The 20,432-nt window shown below is 41.1% G+C and overlaps 1 protein-coding gene across 1 annotated transcript in view; it reads right to left on the reverse strand.

The window, feature by feature from the left end:
• Nucleotides 1-1,327: 1,327 nt before the first annotated feature.
• WNT16 (Wnt family member 16) overlaps nt 1,328-20,432 on the reverse strand; it is a 37,785-nt gene continuing 18,680 nt past the window's right edge. The window contains exons 3-4 of the mRNA XM_040343742.1: nt 12,884-13,164; nt 1,328-3,042 (exon numbers count right to left, since the gene is read on the reverse strand). Coding sequence (XP_040199676.1) covers nt 2,578-3,042; nt 12,884-13,164 — 746 coding nt within the window. The 3' untranslated portion in view covers nt 1,328-2,577. The remainder of the gene's footprint in view (nt 3,043-12,883; nt 13,165-20,432) is intronic.

The following is a 20,432-nucleotide window of genomic DNA, read 5'->3' on the forward strand; positions in this document are numbered from 1 at the left end:
TCAATATAGTAATGCTCTGTAAGTGTCTCTGCATACTGCAATAGTGATCATACTCTATATGTAGCCATACTGTTGTACTTGGCCATATAAAACTTTGACAAAATCTGCAGATACTGACATACAGTGGCACTAAGCTGTACTTCTTGATTGACATTAAGGGCAGTACAATGGTTTTACAAAAAAAAATAAAAAATTGCACAGATATACAGTAGTCACTAATACTGTATTCTATCATTTCATAGCCTGAGTAGCGGGTTTTCCTTGTGTATGCAGTAGTTATGAAAAAATAGATCTAATACATAACTACTCAGTTTATAATGAAATAATCTGTTTATACCATATGTATTAAACAATTGAGGATATGTCTATTCTGCTATGGTTTCCCTATTGTAAGAGCTAGTTTTTGGTGAGACATGCCGCGTACACACGATCGGTCAAACCGATGAGAACAGTCTGATGGACCGTTTTCATCGGACCAAACCGATTGTGTGTGGGCCCCATCGGTTATTTAGCCATAGGTTAAAAAAAAGCAATCTTGTTTTAAATGTAACCGATGGATACCTAACCGATAGGAAAAGAAACGATCGTTTGTAGGCACGTCCATCGGTTAAAAATCCACGCATGCTCAGAATCAAGTCGACGCATGCTTTGAAGCATTGAACTTCGTTTTCTTCAGCACGTCGTTGTGTTTTACGTCACCGCGTTCTGACACGATCGTTTTTTAACCGATGGTGTGTAGGCACGACTGACCATCAGTCAGCTTCATCGGTTAACCTATGACAGCGCTCCATCAGACCGTTCTCATCGGATGGACCGATCGTGTGTACGCGGCATAACTTTTGAACATGGCCAAAAATTAAGTTGGGGAATCTGAAGATCCCTGCATGCACACAATTTAGGGCTGATCCAGTTCTGAAAACCTGTGGTACAATTGTAGTGGTAAGGTGTCCTTAAGGGACATCTATTGCTGCACTGCATGGAAGGTGTTAGGAAGTGTACTATCATAGCTCACCACATACAACCTGACGATCTGGTTGCCTAATGCAGCCTTTTTCAACTAAAATGCCTTTTGGCTTCTTCAGGGGTGCCTTGGCAAAATGCCTAAAAATTGTCAACAAACCAACAAGCATATCAAGCCTGTCTTTTTGTTACACAAACCACATGTTTTTATTGTGCATCATTACAATTTTGGGCACTGTAAGGTCCAGCCGCTAGCATCCTAATAACAACAACTGATGATGTAATTGGTTAATAAGGAGGATGTCAGGTGCCTGCATCTTTCTTTGCCCATCTCCATCATCACTGGGGTCACTTTAGCTATAAGAGGAATTCTGAAATACTAGTCCGTACCAGTGTACAAAGGTATATTTGTTTTGTAAAAATAAATCACCTCTAATGTTGGATGTCCTACATATTTGGATGTTGCTTTGTTATGTAAATCTATTTGTTTCATCCTTTAAATTTTGTAATGGGGTGCCCTGACATTGTGTGGAAATGTAAAGGGTGCTGAAAAAGGTTGGGAAACACCGACCTAATCAATCTGATATTCTCCTATTCAGTTATGGTCTGCTGCTCTAAACAGCATAGGTGGCATTTTCTACAGGTATAATGGCACTTTAAGACAAATAATCCTGAGCGAATACTATAATTTGACTATTCCAGCATTCCACTGAAAAATTGTCCATTGATGTTAGCAATGGATCTGAAGATTTAAAACCAGTGTTATTGGATATTGAACATATTGGTTATTCCAGCATCAGTGGTGGCAAAACTAATATCGATGTAGCTGATTTTAACACATTTTCATTAGGGCACCACAAATTTTGCACAGCTGCTTTGCTGTGTACTTGATGTACTCATACTGTATATGGCTTTGTTGTATGCTGAATCAGGTTCTAGACTTTATGTTTAGAACCCCAAGCTATGTTTGTGGTAAAGAATAGTTTAAAATGTAAAAAATAGTTACTGCAATCACAAATGGGCTAATCAGTCCTTGTAGAACAAAACCTCTGCTAATGGATATACTTAGTTTTTGATTCATTTGGTTGATCCTTGCAGAAACCGGCTATGGGTTACAGTGTCTTGGTTGGAAATTTTTTGACCAATCCTTGTTTATGGGCGCACTTAGCCCCATATAGAACTATACCTGGAAACTGGTATTTTTTACAACCTTGCAGGAAACCAGCATTTATTTTCTACCCATCAAAATATAAATTGGCTAATGTTGCCAATCTGCAAACATTTCATATCGGAGATTTGAAGAGATGCTGTCTCCTAACATGCATATATCCAATTCCAGGGATATTTAAAAGCCTATGCATATGCAGTGCATAACTTATACCTGAGCTAAGAACAAAGAAAATTGCAGTAGATTATCAATTGCTCTAGTTTCTGCTCCATTAAATTAGACTATTTTCCACTGACCCAAAAGTGCTCTAACTATAGGCCCAATTCTATGCTATAATGATTATTTTCAGCAGTGACCAACAAAATTATCAGTCTTTATAGCACATGAGTTTTATCACTGTATAGATTGTCTTAAGGCGTTCGGCTTTCTCTGAGTCTGTCTCATAATCCTTATTTGCAGGTGTGGACATCTGTCATACTCTCACATCGCCTACAGCGCACATAGCAGCACCACACAAATTTACACTCACATCTTTCTACATGTCTAACTACATGTGTGTTATATCCTCGCCCACAGCAGAGTAAATTACAGCCATCCGCTCCCTCAGAAGTACGATTACATTCCCTCCCATGAGTTCCTGAAATGCCCAATTTCTGGTCTTCCACGCAGTAGTTTGGGGAACGATTGGTATACACAAGATCCTCTTTTCTGATGGGAATCTTTCGATGGTTCTTCTCTTTCCTTCGAACCTTTCGTTTCAGTCTGTCGGATATCTGGATACTGTTCTCATATTTATCCTTCAGGTAATTGCCAATCTTTTCAAATGAAGACATGGATTTCCAGCAAGTTTTTACAGCACAGGACCCAGAGACTCCATGACAGCGACAATCCACTGTCATAAGCTTAGCCACTGCCTAGGAAAGAGATATAAGTCTACAATAAGCAGAGTATATCAAAAGAATATCGTAGTATTACAGTAAGATTCTTAAGCAACTAAGTGGCAAATGAGGTTTAATGTTGATAAATGTATAATTATGCACTTGTTGGCTAAAAACATGCATGCATCATACATACTAGGGGGAGTACAACTAGGGGAGTCAATGGCAGAGAAGGATATGGGGGTTCTGGTGGATCATAAGCTTAATAATAGCATGCGATGCCAAGCTGTGGTTTCCAAAGCAAGCAAAATCCTTCCTTGTATTAGGGAGGCATGGACTGCAGAGAGAGAGATATCATTTTGCCCTGGTACAAATCATTAGCAAGACCGCGTTTGGAATATGCAGTTCAGTTTTGGGCACCAGCTCATAAAAAGGATATCGGGGAACTTGATGGAAAGTGCAGAGATGGGCAACCAAACTGATAAGAGGCATGGAGGAACTCGGCTATGAGGATTAGCTGAAATGAATTTATTCTCTTTTGGAGAACAGGAGGTTAAGGGGGGAGATATAATCAAAATGTACAAATACTGTATATAAACTTGGTGGTGAGTTATTCACTTTAAGGTCACCGCAGAGGACAAGGGGCACTCTTTACGAGGAAAAGAGATGTTATCTCCAAATGCGGAAAGGCTTCTTCACAGTAAGAGCTGTGAAAATGTGGAATAGACTCCCTCAAAAGCTGGTTCTGGTCAGCTCAGTAGATTGTTTTAAGAAAGGTCTGGATTCTTTCCTAAATGTACATAACATAACTGGGTACTAGCATTTATAGGTACAGTTGATCCAAGGAATATCCTACTGCCTCTTGAGGCATCAGAAAGTAATTATTTCCCCTGCTGGAGCAAACTGGATCATGCTTTGCTGGGGAGGGGGGGGGGGTTGCCTTCCTCTGAATCAACTGTGTGTGTTCAAGTGTATATACAGTAAAACCTTGGTTTGCGAGCATACTTCGTTCCAGAAACATGCTTGTAATCCAAAGCACTTGTATATCAAAGCAATGTATGTATGTACTTCAGACCCATAAAGTTACCAAAGGAAAATAGACTGCTCACTTTGCAAGGGAATGTTCCCTTAGCTTAGTGAATGTTGTGAGAATTAATTTTGCAAAGAATAACTAACTATGTGCAATTGAAAAAAAGAAAACCATCCCCTTAAAGTTAAAAAATAAAGAAATAAACAGAATTCACTTTCTACAATATAGGGTTGTCCCGATACCACTTCTTTGAGACCGAGTACAAGTACCAAATTTTTTTTCAAGTACTCGCCAATACCGATTACCGATACTTTTTTTAACCACTTCCCGACCTCCTCATGTACATTTACGTCGGCAGAATGGCACGGACAGGCACATCAACGTACCTGTACGTGCCTGCCTAGACGTGGGTGGGGGGTCCGATCGGGACCCCCCCGGTACATGCGGAGGTCGGGTCCGCTCGGGGAGCGATCCGGGACGACGGCGCGGCTATTTGTTTATAGCCGCTCCGTCGCGATCGCTCCCTGGAGCTGAAGAACGGGGATAGCCGTGTGTAAACACGGCTTCCCCGTGCTTCACTGTGGCGGCGCATCGATCGAGTGATCCCTTTTATTAGGGAGACTCGATCGATGATGTCAGTCCTACAGCCACACCCCCCTACACTAGTAAACACATACACAGTGATCCCTAAATGTTACAGCGCCCCCTGTGTTTAACTCCCAAACTGCAACTGTCATTTTCACAATAAACAATGCAATTTAAATGCATTTTTTGCTGTGAAAATGACAATGGTCCCAAAAAAGTGTCAAAATTGTCCGAAGTGTCCGCCATAATGTCGCAGTCACGAAAAAAATCGCTGATCGCTGCCAATAGTAGTAAAAAAAAATAAAATGCAAAAAAACTATCCCCTATTTTGTAAACGCTATAAATTTTGCGCAAACCAACCGATAAACGATTATTGCGATTTTTTTTTACCAAAAATAGGTAGAAGAATACGTATCGGCCTAAACTGAGGAAATTTTTTTTTTTTATATATATATATATGTTTTTGGGGATATTTATTACAGCAAAAAGTAAAAAATATTGCATTTTTTTCAAAATTGTCGCTCTATTTTTGTTTATAGCGCAAAAAATAAAAACCGCAGAGGTGATCAAATACCACCAAAAGAAAGCTCTATTTGTGGGGAAAGAAGGACGCCAATTTTGTTTGGGAGCCACGTCGCACGACCGCGCAATTGTCTGTTAAAGCGACGCAGTCCTGAACTGTAAAAACCCCTTGGGTCTTTAGCCAGCATATTGGTCCGGGGCTTAAGTGGTTAATGTCATGTGACAGTGGCAGTATTTTTTTTTTTTTTTTTTTTTACAGTGATTTTTTTTTTTTTTAGGAGGGGTGGATTGTCAGTGTGTGTGTTTTTTTTTATTTACATAATTTTTTTTATTTTTTTTTGAATTATTGCAATTTTTTATTTTTTTTAATCAGCCCTGTTGGGGGTCTTTGGTGAGATTTCAGGGGTCTTAACAGACCTCTGACATCTCCCCTTTAAGACAGATAAAGGGACTAAGGACACAGATTCCCCAGTCCCTTTCTCAGCAGCCTCAGCTGAAATGAATGTAGAGAAGCTTCTCTGCATTTATAAACGGAAGCATCGTAAACACAGGAGGTTACGATGCTCAGTTATATGAATGGACAGAGTCAGTGATCACCGACTCTGTTCATTCGGAAAAGGTAGGAGCCGGGCTTAGCGGCTCCTACCTCCGCTCTCCCCCCTGACAGGGGAGGGAGAACGGCACAGACAGACAGGGGAAGGGGAGGAGAGAGAACGGCATGGGGGGGGGGGGGGGGAGAAGAGAGAACTGCACGAACAGGCAGGAGGAGGTGAGAGAGCAGCACGGACGGGGAAAAACGGCACCGGGGGGAAGACAACACTGAGCACGGGGGAGAGAAGACTTGCAACTCCCCTGCCTGCCCAGGTATCCGCTGAAGCATCGGGAGCATTTCCCCGAGTACAAGTACTCTGGGAAATGCTCGGTATCGATACCGATACTAGTATCGGGACATCCCTACTACAATATATTAATGCCAGTCTGGGGCTTCAAGGCAGGCTATAGATGATACGATTTTCTTTCCTGCAACCACAGGTTGCAGGAAACAAAATTACTAGGTTCCCACAGTCAGTGTTGATGGGGGAATCCCTCCGGTGGAGTTATTGTCTTCTGCGTGGGGAACTGCATGGGGGTCTGCATGGGGTGCACAGTGACTATTGCTAACGGCTATAGCCACTGGCATTAATCACACGTAAAAAAAACGGCATGCAGGCTGTACCCAAGTCAATCCATGGATCAACTTGGGTACAATCAGCCTGCCCATAGATGGTTTGAATCTTGACCGATTCAGCAGGGACAAACCATCTATGGCCGGCTTAACTCTAATATTACAGTTATTTATAATAGTATTACAATACACAGGACTAAGAATAACCCTTTGAAGTAGTCACTATAGTCCTTCCCACCATCCACATAGTTTTAAATATGACATATATTGTCCAATTTATCAAATTTAGCAGGTCTCTAAGAGAGACACATCTGTTGATTTCAAGTGTACTGTAAACTGTTTTTTCCAATGTTCTGGCTTGGGTTTACATAACACAGGCTGAGCTGATGGTGTGCACCTGGAGAACACACACAGTGTAATGTACACACATCACAACACAATGGATGCAATCATTCCTCTCCATTATATAAAACATTTTTTACAGATTTTGCCTGTAAAACGTTGTAGCTGGCATAATATAACCTTGGAGTTCTTCACTGCATGCCCCAACTGACATATAACACAATGCAGTCATATTTAGAATTAAACATCATCTCTTGAGCCAATACAGCCCTCACCAGCCTGCCAGCTCCAACTCTACTGGTCAGGGTTGATAAACATCAGAAAAGCTTGCTTGTATATTTTCCCCTCATAGGGTTTGGACCTTGTTGTATGAACTAGTTGCTTTTAAGTATATCTCTAAGCCAAACCTTCTTATTTTGTTTTTGTATAAAGTTGGAACAGCCTTTCTCAGCCTATTCAACACAAGGCAATCCTTGAAATAACTTTTCCGTATCAGGGAACCCCATATAAAAATGACTTTATCTTCAGTTTAAGGTACTGTACATTAGTGTGATGGTCAGTGGGAAGAAGGATCACATTTGTGGTAATTGGGAAGCATTACCTCCTTACAGATAGCTAAAAAGATCAGTGATGTCAGTGGGAACCTATCTGAGAGGCAGAAATTGCTCATTACTCAAGGAAGCCCTAGCAACCTCTGGAGGAGCCCTAGTTGAGAAACCCTGATATAGACCTTCTGTCAAATTCCTATTGTTGCGGGTGTCCCAGATGGGGATATTCACCCTCCTTATTTGTACTGGTGACCATTGTTACTGAGAATTGTAACCATTGTTACTGAGAAAAAAATGAGAGAAAATCTGTGAGGTAACAGGGAATCTTCCAATGGGAACACCTGTTTCAGGAACAACTTTGGGAGATTTCCTCTAACTTTGTGTTACGTATATAGGACAGAATGTGAAGGGAAACTGCCCCACTGGAAATAGACAGTAAACAAATCTGGCTGGGTTTGACCTCTTTCCTATTTTATCCAGAATTTTAATAATGTTGTGACTATACATGCACTTAGATGATATGATCTTTATAAAAGGTCAAATTTTTATTGTAAATCTTTTCTAATGTAAATATGCAGACTTTTGTTGTGCACCTTTATCTGAAGTGCTACTTGCCTGGATGTTATACTCATTCTATTGATTTAATGCTTTATACAGCACTGACCCCCAAAAAAACATGCATATGAGGAAAGTCAGAAATACATACTACAACCCCTACAAATACATACTACATATTTGTTGTGGGTCAAAAACCTAAAATATAAAAAAAACCATAGCGCATTAGCATTTATATTATGAGAAGTTACCAAACGTAGTCTCCATGTTTCTCTGAATAAATTATTCATATTATTTCATTCAACTTATATTGTTTTGTAATGTTGAAGACGTGCACACAAGTTATATTATGGCTATAAATGCTGCTGCATGTTCCTGACACTCATTAAAGCTAAACAGCTCCAATAAATCCTGTTCAATGTTACTAATTACAGGTACTAACTATACCAAGCCCCGGGTGAAAAAAAGCCTTCCTTGATGTTTTCCTTTAAAGCGGAACTCCAGTTTTTTGTCACTTTAAAATAGTTCCTTTGGATCAAGATGGCCTGAATGAACTATTGAAGAAAGTGTGGAAAGGGGGTAATGGCGCTGCCTACCCCTCTGTACCCCTAAAAATATGTAGGGGGATGGGACTCCTAACCAAGGGTCCTTTAGTGAACTACTAGTAAGTGAACTAATACAATATTCAATGTGCAAAAACTATCATAAATAAACATTAATATAATGATAAGATATATGTGTATACCTATACCAACCCTAATGTAGGTATGTGCAATATTATAACAACACAATTCCAATAACCATAGTATAGTGACAAAGATCCTTAATGACCATAAGGTAAAATATAGCACAACCAGTGCAGTGTCAGATACACCCTATGTCAACATAATAGAAATAATAATATGAAAAACCGATGGCATAAAATAAAAATCAAATAAACAGCAACAGTTATATGATGCACTAAATATGAATCACATAGGTGAAGAATTGTCCTATGAGGAAAGTATGACATAAAGTTCTATTGCTTCCAAACAAGGATTTGATAATTTATATGGTGCAACTTCTTGCAGTAAGGGAGGTGCTCCTATGTCACAAATGGTGGATTTGCAGTGGTTCCGGTGTTGCCCCCACAGGGATCCCCACTCACCAGATCCTACTACCCCGCCGGGGATGTATGACATACAGTGCAGACTTCCCGGTACTGTGTTACTCCAGGGCTCCCCTTGATAGATCGGGATCGTCCACGATTAAGGATTCCCAGCAACAAATGATGTAGTAATTCCCCAGAGACTCAGAAGACGAAACGCGCAAGTTGGAGTTACGCACTCACGTTACTTCCCGGGAAACGCCAGGTGGAACGCAGCTGGAGCGCATGCTGTTGTTCGCTAGCACAGGCGACTTTTACGAACACCTGGTAAGTCTGTTTTTAATCAGCTTGGTAGCTAATAGTAGCCAAGCCTGGAATTTTTATTTTATTTGTATTTATTTGGGCCACAACTGTTTTTTATATAAGTGCTACACTACGTTTGTTATAGCCGACAGTAGTGGCCGCAATAAAATTTTATTTGAATACTACACTATGGGAGGCAAATTTTTTCCTCTCTGAGAAATTACTACAAGTTATAGCATGCACTGCCCCCTTTGCAAAGCTGAGACCTGCCAGTGTCATGGATTGTTCTCAATCATCGTCTGGGAAGACCAGGTGATGTCAATCTCAAAGGTTTTAAGGGCCAGATTCACGTAGAATGGCGGCGGCGTAACGTATCGTAGATACGTTACACCGCCGCAAGTGCCTGATTCACCAAGCACTTGCGTCAAAACTTACGCCGGCGGCCTCCGGCTTAAGCCCGCGTAATTCAAAGGGGCATGTGCCATTTAAATTTGGCGCGCTTCCCGCCATGCTTTGCGCGAAGTGACGTAATTTTTTCGAACGGCGACGTGCGTAGCGTACTTTCGTATTCCCGGACGTCTTACGCAAGAAGAAAACATTTTTAAATTTCGACGCGGGAACGACGGCCATACTTTATACAGCACATACGTGGGCTGTGTAAAGTTAGGGCAGCTAAAACAACTAACTTTGCAACGGGAAACTAGACTAGCAGCGACGTAGCGAACGTGAAAAAACGTTGTGGATCGCCGTAACTACTAATTTGCATACCCGACGCTGGTTTACGACGCAAACTCCCCCCAGCGGCGGCGGCAATTACACCTGTCGGATCTAAGGGCTATCTATGCGTAACTGATTCTATGAATCAGTCGCATAGATACTCTGAGAGATACGAAAGGAGTATCTGAGATACTCCGTCGTATCTCTGCTGTGAATCTGGCCCTAAATGCCCAGACTCTTCTGACCTTGCCCCAACAATCAGCACCATGGGTTCTTCTAAGCAGTTGTCTAGAAAATAGTTGACGCTCACAAAGCTGGAGAAGGCTATAAGGAGATAGCAAAGCGTTTTCAGATGTCAATATCCTCTGTTCGGAATGTAATTAAGAAATGGCAGTCAACAGGAACAGTGGAAGTTAAAGCAAGATCTGGAAGACCAAGAAAAATATCAGACAGAACAGCTCGCAGGATTGTGAGAAAAGCAATTTAAAACCCACGTTTGACTGCACGATCCCTCCAGAAAGATCTGGCAGACACTGGAGTTGTGGTACGCTATTCCACTATAAAGAGATACTTGTACAAATATGGTCTTCATGGAAGAGTCATCAGAATAAAACCTCATCTACGTCCTCACCACAAAAATCAACGTTTGAACTTTGCAAATGAACATATAGACAAGCCTGATGCATTTTGGAAACAAGTTCTGTGGACCGATGAGGTTAAAATAGAACTTTTTGGCCGGAATGAGCAAAGGTACGTTTGGAGAAGAAAGGGCACAGAATTTAATGAAAAGAACCTTTGTCCAACTGTTAAGCATGGGGGTGGATCAATCATGCTTTGGGGTTGTATTGCAGCCAATGGCACAGGGAACATTTCACGAGTATAAGGAAAAATGGATTCAATAACATTTCAGCCAATCTTGGATGGTAACTTGATGCCATCTGTGAAAAAGCTGAAGTTAAAGAGAGGATGGCTTCTACAAATGGATAATGATCCTAAACACACCTCAAAATTCATGGGGGATTACATCAAGAGGCGTAAACTGAAGGTTTTGCCATGGCCTTCAGAATCTCCTGACCTCAACATAATTGAAAATCTATGGATAGACCCTAAAAGAGCAGTGTGTGACAGACAGCCCAGAAATCTCAAAGAACTGGAAGACTTTTGTAAGGAAGAATGGGCAAAGATACCTCAAACAAGAATTGAAAGACTCTTGGCTGGCTCCTAAAAGCTTTTACAAGCTGTGATACTTGCCAAAGGGGGCAGTACAAGATATTAACTCTGCAGGGTGCCCAAACTTTTGCAGATGCCATTTTTTTGTTTTCTGTAATTTTAAAAGTGTAAATGATAGAAATAAAATCTAACTTTTTTTGACATATAAGAATGTCTAATCTGTAATTTGATGCCTTTTGAAGATTTTTCCACCTTTCCTTGGCTTCGTTATGCACATTAATACAAATTTTTACCTGGGGTGCCCAAACTTTCGATCCCCACTGTATGTCATAGTTTCCTCATAGGACAATTCTTCACCTATGTGATTCATATTTGGTGCATCATATAACTGTTGCTGTTTTCTGTTTATTTTTATTTGATTTTTATTTTATGCCATCGGTTTTTCATATTATTATTTCTATTATGTTGACATAGGGTGTATCTGACACTGCACTGGTTGTGCTATATTTTACCTTATGGTCATTAAGGTTCTTTGTCACTATACTATGGTTATTGGAATTGTGTTGTTATAATATTGCACATACCTACATTAGGGTTGGTATAGGTATACACATATATCTTATCATTAAATTAATGTTTATTTATAATAGTTTTTGCACATTGAATATTGTATTAGTTCACTTACTAGTAGTTCACTAAATGACCCTTGGTTAGGAGTCCATTCCCCCTACAAATGTTTAGGGGTACAGAGGGGTAGGCAGCGCCATTACCCCCTTTCCACACTTTCTTCACTTTTTGCTATCCTCCTAGGGGGATTACTTTTTTTGTATGCCTTTGGCATACACATTTGGTCCTAAGCGCAGGATTTATTTATCTATTTTTATTTCTGAATGAACTATATTACCTTGACTAACAAATGTATCCGCTGTCAGCGCTGTATAAATTGTATGTAGCATCAGCATCAACTTCAGCTTCATCCAAGTAAACTATTTAAAAGTGACAGAAGCTGGACCTTGGCTTTAACGTATCTGTATAGCCAAAACATCTGAATACCTTTTTAGGATAGAGTAGGAAAGGAGCAGGACCCTCCCTAATGAGATGAGTTTTAACCCATTCCTACCCTTTAAAAATACAAGAAATTAATATAGCCAAAAAAAAAAAAATGTAATTAAGTTGTATTTGAAATATCCTATGATACTACGTTATTTAATGAGCAAATGTTATATGTATACTTATCTATGAGATATATATATATATATATATATATATAAAATTTATTTATTTATTTACACACATATATTAATTATATATATATATATATATATATATATATATATAATTAATATATGTGTGTAAATAAATAAATAAATTATATATATATATATATATATATATATATATATATATATATATATATATATATGTGTGTAAATAAATAAATTATATATTATATTTATTTATTTATATTAGATCTGAGGCCCTGATGAAGTGGCTTTCCTGCAAAACGGGTTGGCTAATCAACCGGATCCCAAGGCCAAGATAGATATCTATATGGCTGCTTAATTCGTGAATATGTGTTTAAAATCAGTCTTTTAATCTATGTGATATCTAATAAAAATGTTATACTTTTATATATCTTAGCTGTCTGTGTCTAATATACCCAAGAATGTACATTTAAAGTCCTATAATATTTACTGATTTATATTATTGAATTTTGAGGATGGTACCTTCTAGAGGGTTGATTGTGTTTAACACTCCATCCCCACATACCAAATTTTGTATACAGCTTTAGTAAATACAACCCTGCAGTGTACTTGTCCTATCTTGCAATGTATTTACACAGTAATACATACCACTCTCCCAGCTTCATTATTATGTAGGTGCATTGCACTAAGTATATCGGACTCAGAAGAGTTTTTATAAGGGGCATCCAGGAATTTCCTGCTGAACCACATTCCATAATGCAGATCATCTGAACATCCTCCCCAGTGCCAGCCTTCACTGGCTGAGCCACCATTCTGAAGACTTGTGTCACATGAGCATTCCGTCATATTGCCAGCACTGCACGACCGGGTCACAGAATGCACCAGACCTGCCGCTGTCACTGCTGAGATGAATGCTGTTTCCTTGGTACCTGAAAATAGGTTAAGTTAAAGTTTAGCTCTATTTATATTGTAAATAAGGAAGCTCATCATGTGTTAATTTTGTATTAATTTTTTTTTTTTAAGTCTATGGAGAACATAACCATCTTCATGCTACAACCATATTTATTCCCATGATTGCATGGATCTGATCTCAGGGTCTGCTCCCCCCACCTTATTTATTAAGTTCATGAACAGCTGATGATAAGGTCTTATTCACACTAGCTTTGGCATAAAGACTCATTCACACACGCATCCAAAATGTCACGTTTAAACGGAGGTTCACCCTCAAAATGAACTTTTTATCTAACCTATCTCCAGCCTTAATAAAGGCTTGTAGCGTTGTCATTTTTTTTTTAAATGTGTACACTTACCTGTCTTCAGCCTTACTTCCAGGTCTTCTTCCTTGCGGGGAGTGGGCGTGTCGCTTCTTTTCCCCGATGGGGAGCTCTGCGCAATGTCTTCTGGGAGTGAGTGTTGATCCTCCCAGGAGACGATTGACATTGACGTGCGGGTAAAGCACGTCATCGCCTTCCGAAAATATCCGACGGGGACTCAGCTCTTTATGGCGCTTCACGGCGCCTGTGCCTGCTGTGTAGAGCTGACTGCGCAGGCGCCGTAAAGTGCCGAGTCCCATCTTGGATATTTTCGGAAGGCGTGCCGAGATTTACCCGCACGTCATTCATCTATGCCTCGTCTTAGGAACGCCTACTCCCCGGGGGAGCGAGAACCCGGAAGCCGGGTGAAAAGAACAAAAAAAACGTAAGTACAGCGAAAAATAAAAATACAGCATACTGTTGATGTCAGCAGTATGCTGGAAGTAACGGTATATAGATATTTTATGGTGAACCCCCGCTTTAAATGCATCTATACACAACACTATAGAAATTGATGGGGCAATACACAGCTGTATCTACAAACAAAAATGTCTGCTGTGTTTAGCAGTGTACAAAAAAGTAGGACACAGCTGCATCCAGGGCTGTACATATCTGCAGATTTGATGCATTTTACTATATGTAAATGTGTGCGCATGTACACACATATAGCCATTAGAAAAATGGGAAAAGTCTGAATGCTGTACATGTCTAGACATAAGAACTTTAGGTGTATATTTTACACAGGATCATCTGCAAACAAGAACCTGCACTCCGTATGGAAAATACACATATGCCCATGTGAATGAAGCCTTCACATTGGCACAGTTGGCATGTCAATGTGGCTGGGAGGCTCCCGGGATAGACAAGTGTTTGCGTACAGCGGCCTTTACAAATCAATGACAGGTTTTGGCTGTACTCATGAAAACACTTGTACTGTAAATCCCCCGCTGCCTCTAAAACTCAAACTCTCAGTTTTCAGTGATCCCTGACCAGAGAGCCAGTAAGTCACTGGCTCTCCGCTCTGCTTCCCCCCGTGCTCACTGGAGCCCTCAGCAGTGGAGGGGAAGGGAGAAGCTGGCTCAGGCTCTCGGATTAGCTCAGGCTCTCAGCGAAGAGAATTCTGACTTTGTTGTCACAAACTTGCCCAAGCCTGAACCAGCTCTGTGATGGGAGGTCTCCTTATAACTATCAGATCTATTAATCTTACATAAAAATTATAAGGTAAATACACAACACATATAATAGTGTTCTCCCCTGAACACAAACCAGGCAAAAAATACGCTCTTATATTTGCTCTCCACTTATTTAGCTTTTTTTGCCCCAATCACGGCAAACTAAGACAGAGCTTACAGTGTTTGTTTGGGATGGGGCATTTGCAGATGCACTATCCTGCACACTAGAGTGCTTTTTCCTACAGTTGGGAGACAGGTATTGCTACGATATATTAAATGAACTATCATGGCATTGGTCATGGTTCGGAGATTAAGCCAAGTATGTTTCATTTTTTGCCTGTTTGACACAATTAGGAGACATGGCTACTTAAGAACTTCAGTACAGACTATTGGGTTCTAGATGCTCTAATTCAAGCTGTTGCACAGTTACTAAACAGTAAGAGTAGCATTCAACAGCTTCTGCAAGGGTAACTTGGCATCAGAACAAAGAATTTTACAAGTCCAGGAAAGCACCTTACACAGGACATCAAAGGCTGTATAATTTTCCACTGGATGAATTGGGGTTTGCCGTAAATGTCATGGACACTTTGGGGTTGCAAAGGGTATTCACTTTGCAAGGAAATTTTACCTTAGGTTATTGAATGTGGTAAAATTCTCTTTGAAAATAATACTCAATCAAGTGCAAGGAAAATCAATCAAGTGCAAGGCGGATTGGATTATGGAAGTCAGCAGAGGTCAGGGCCAGGAGGGGTGGGCAGGACGGGAGGTTGCCCTGGGCATTGTGGGTGGTGGGGGGTGCTGTGAGGAGATTAGGGGGAGGGGATTTGTTTTGGGAGGGGGACATCTGGGGCAGAAAGGGGGGGAGATTGTTCTAGGAAGAGAATTCTGCGTGGAAGTGCTGGGAGTGGGGATGTAGGGGGATTTGTGTTGGGATAGGAGAAGAGGATTTGTACTAGAAGGTGGAAGAGGTGGATTTGGGGGGATTGTGCTAAAAGAGGTGATATGGTAGGGGGGGGATTTGGCCTAGTAAGAATAATTGTGGTGCATGTGTGCTAGGAAGCTATTTTTTTGGAGGGGGTGGAAGTATTTGTGCTGGGAAGGGATATTTAGCGTGGTGGGGGGTTGTGCACTCATAGGGGAAATTTGAGGGGTAGAAGATTTGTGCTAGGAGGGGGTGATTTTTTTGGGGGAGGGCATATGTGTTGGGGGTGTAAAGATTTGTTGTTGGGAGGTGGGATTTCAGCAGGGGGGCAAATTTGTCCTGGGAGGAGGGGAATTTATGCTTAGGGGGTAAACATGCAGATTTATGTTCAATTTCTTTTAGGGGGTGGAATTTTTTCTGACACTTAGCTAGATTCAGCATTGTTTTACATCGGCATATCTATAGATACGCCGCGTAAGTAGAAAGATGCGCCGTCGTATCTATGCGTGCCATTCTGGGAGCTAGATACGCCTGAATTATAGCTTCCTCCGACCGACGTAAGTGTTAGTACGCCGTCGTATCTAGGTTGCCTATTTACGCTGGCCACTAGGGGTGCTTCCGTAGATTTACGCGTAGAATATGTAAATGACCTAGATACGCCGATTCTTGAACGTACTTGCGCCCGCTACGCCGTTTACGTAAGGCTTACGTCCGGCATAACTTTACCCCTGCTATATGAGGCGCAGCCAATGTTAAAGTATGGACGTCGGAACAGCCGTCGAATTTTACGTCGTTTACGTAAGTGGTACGTGAATGGGGCTGTGCATAGGTTACGTTCACGTCGAAAGCATTGAGCCGACGTATCTTAGGGAGTATATGCGATGTGACTCTGAGCATGCGCCGTTCATTCGTGAAAACATTTACATGGTGTCACGGCTAATTTGTATACAACACGCCCACTACCTTACACATTTAAATTAGGCGGGCTTACGCCTGCCTATTTACACTACGCCGCCGCAACGTACGGCGCCAGATCTTGCAGAATACCGTTCTGGGCTCCCTGATTTACGCCGGCGTAGCGCATATGAGATGCGCTACGCCTGCCAAAAGTTACGCCGAGCTACGTGAATCTAGCTCTAAATGCTCATACATCTGGGGGGGGGGGGGGGGAGGGCTGGTGTAGTGTGGCAAGTTCACCCTGGGCTCTAAATGACCTTGTCCCAGAGAATCACCTTATTTGTTAAGCTAGGGGAAACTTTCCTTGCAAAGTGGACAGCCTATTTCCCCTTTGTAAATTAACCCCCGTTAAATTGGAGTCACACTACCAAGTTAACCTTCTTTACAAATGTATGTAAGGAACATAGCACATCTGTATATATTTTATACGTCTATGTATTGAACAAAACTCAAACTACCAATTATCATGGCTTTGGTTTCTACAAAGACAGAGATTATTTTTGGCACAACTTATTTCCCTTCAAACAGATGTGTGTAAATAATCAGTCAATCAGACTGACCTTTTTATTTGATATTAAATGAGGCTAGGACCGGGGTGCATTTTTATAAGAGGCAAGAAATATTTTCTTTTGTTATGAATTTCATTTAAGGTTTTTACATTGCTAACATGTGTATTAAGAAACCTGCTGAGTTCTGCAGTATACAACATTTCAGTAAAAGAAAGTTTCTGTTTTCCCATGAGTTTCTAATGTTTGCTTTTATGTTGCAATTAGATCTCACCGTGGTTTCCTTGTGCTAAGTGATATTTTTATTGGAAAAAATATATTCGTTTAACCACATGCAGGAGTCGTCAAAACACTTCACAGAGAGGCCACAGCGCTTGAGTGTTGTCTTAGTAAAGATGAATAACAGTAGATTCTCCAATATAAAAGTGGATTTATCACCACTAATTCAAAGCAATATAAATTAATATCATTTACTTTCCTAAAAACACTTCTGTTTGGGGGCTGATAACAATGTTGCATGTTATATAAAAGGGAAACAGCATGGTATGTGCATGAAACATCCTCAACTGAGATTCAATACAGGCTTCTATGGCAATCTCTGGACATGTTGAATGCTGGTAACAATGATACAAAGATGGCCAAGAGACAGAAGGACTCTTATTTCTCTTTGTTGGAGATTTATAATTCATAGTAGATAACATGCTGCAATAAAATGGTGTTTCTTTATGGACGGATGATTGACACATCTGCTTGCAAAGAGCACCATGTGTGATAGTAAACAATAAATGTCCATTTCTAACTACCGACTAGGGGTGCAACGGATCAAAAAACTCACGGTTCGGATCGTTCCTTGGATCGGATCATTTTTCTGATCACCACCATATATAGTCCCCACTGTAATGTCCACATCTCCCCCACTGTAATATCCATGTCATCTCCCCCACTGTAATATCCACATCATCTCCCCCACTGTAATATCCATGTCATCTCCCCCACTGTAATATCCATGTCATCTCCCCCACTGTAATGTCCACGTCATCTCCCCCACTGTAATATCCACTTCATCTCCCCCACTGTAATATCCACGTCATCTCCCCCACTGTATTATCTATGTCATCTCCCCCACTGTAATACCCATGTCATCTCCCCCACTGTAATATCCATGTCATCTCCCCCACTGTAATACCCATGTCATCTCCCCCACTGTAATATCCATGTCATCACCCCCACTGTAATATCCACGTCATCTCCCCCACTGCCACATCCACGTCATCTCTACACTGTAATGTCCACATCATCTCCCCACTGTAATATCCATGTCATCTCCCCCACTGAAATATCCATGTCATCTCCCCCACTGTTATATCCATGTCATCTCCCCCACTGTAATATCCATGTCATCTCCCCCACTGGAATATCCACATCCATCTCCTCCACTGTAATATCCACGTCATCTCTTCACTGTAATGTCCACATCATCTCCCCACTGTAATATCCATGTCATCTCCCCCACTGTAATATCCACGTCATCTCCCCCACTGTAATATCCACGCCATCTCCCCCACTGTAATGTCCACGTCATCTCTTCACTGTAATGTCCACATCATCTCCCCACTGTAATATCCATGTCATCTCCCCCACTGTAATATCCACGTCATCTCTTCACTGTAATATCCACAAACATCTCCCCCACTCTAATATCCACAGACATCTCCCCCACTCTAATATCCACAGACATCTCTCCCACTGTAATATCCACAGACATCTCCCCCACTGTAATGTCCACATCATCTCCGCACTGTAATATCCACGTCATCTCCACACTGTAATGTCGACATCTCCCCCCATATTGTCCACATCTCCCCCCTGTAATGTCCACATCTTCCCCCTGTAATGTCCACATCTCCCCACATCTCACCTAGTCCGTCACCACCGGGTGTACCAAGATGGCCGCCGCTCCGGAGCTAGGCCGAAGCCGCGGCCTTTCCTATGGCCGCAATCCGCGGATTGCGTGGTGTGCCGATCTGAACGGATCAATGATGATCCGTTGCACCCCTACTACCGACTAATGCCCCATACACACAATTGGAAATTCCGACAGCAAAAGTCCGATGTGAGCTTTAGAACGGAAATTCCGACCGTGTGTATGCTCCATCGGACTTTTGCTGTCGGAATTTCCGCCAAGAAAAAAGCTGGTTCTCAAATTTTCCGACGGAAAAAATTCCTATTGGAAAATCCGATCGTCTGTAGCAATTCCGATGCGCAAAATTCCGAGGCATGCTCGGAAACAATTCGACGCATGCTCGGAAACATTGATCTTAATTTTCTCGGCTTGTCGTAGTGTTGTACATCACCACGTTCTTGGTGGTCGAAAGTTCAGAGAAAATGTGTGTGACCATGTGTATGCAAGACAAGCATGAGCGGAATTCCGTCGGAAAAAACATCCAAGGTTTTTCCGATGGATGCCGCATTAGTCATGTAAATGGCTGTAGCAAAGCTCAAATTTAGGAGCCGATTCCCAGTGTGACAGTCTTCCTGGTTTTATATGTGAGGGGATAAAGACTGAGTGTTGGTGTCATCCACAAGCCAGCAAGACGCTCCATTTGTCATAATATAGCTGTATGGTGGTGGGACATTTTTTTTTTTTTTTAACTTCCATCTCTGGTTTTAGGGTTGGCATCACACTACTTGTCAAAATTATTTCCACTACTTGCTTTATTCAACTAATTTGTTCTCAATTACACCCTGACAAAACAGGATTCGTGTCTGTAAGAGGCACAGTCAATAAAATCAGATCTCTAAGTAACAATATTTGATGTCCAAAAAGTATTAATCTCTGTTAAGTGACAGCATTTTTAAACAGCCCTTACTGGATTTGGAACCTACTTTACTAATTGGGTCTGCCATTTATACCATCTCTGTGTGCGATTGCCCATGCCAGTGGCTGGATCGCGGATGTTTTTGCTCTCACCAGAAATCCTAGACAAGGATGACTTGGCCAAATATGGGATAAATCTCATTAGGCTAATGGGTTAGCTAGAAGGTAGTCTTCGTCAGTTAGAGTGCCTATGACATATTACGCTTCTCTTATAATTGCTTTTAAAACAAGTTTTCCCTTCAAATAGCTAGTAGCAATTTAAATATAATTCAGATTTTTACAGTAATGTGGTTTTGAGTCAGATAATGTCAACCATATGAAAGCTCTAATTTGTAACTGAGCGGTGTGAATATGCAGGATCGTGAAATTATTAAAAGAAATGTAACAATTTTCAGTACAGTTCTCCACTGCAGCATTTAATAAACCTGAAAAGGCCCACAAAAAAAAGA

The sequence above is a fragment of the Rana temporaria genome, chromosome 3 (genome assembly GCF_905171775.1).
Source record: "Rana temporaria chromosome 3, aRanTem1.1, whole genome shotgun sequence".
NCBI classification, from domain to species: domain Eukaryota; kingdom Metazoa; phylum Chordata; class Amphibia; order Anura; family Ranidae; genus Rana; species Rana temporaria.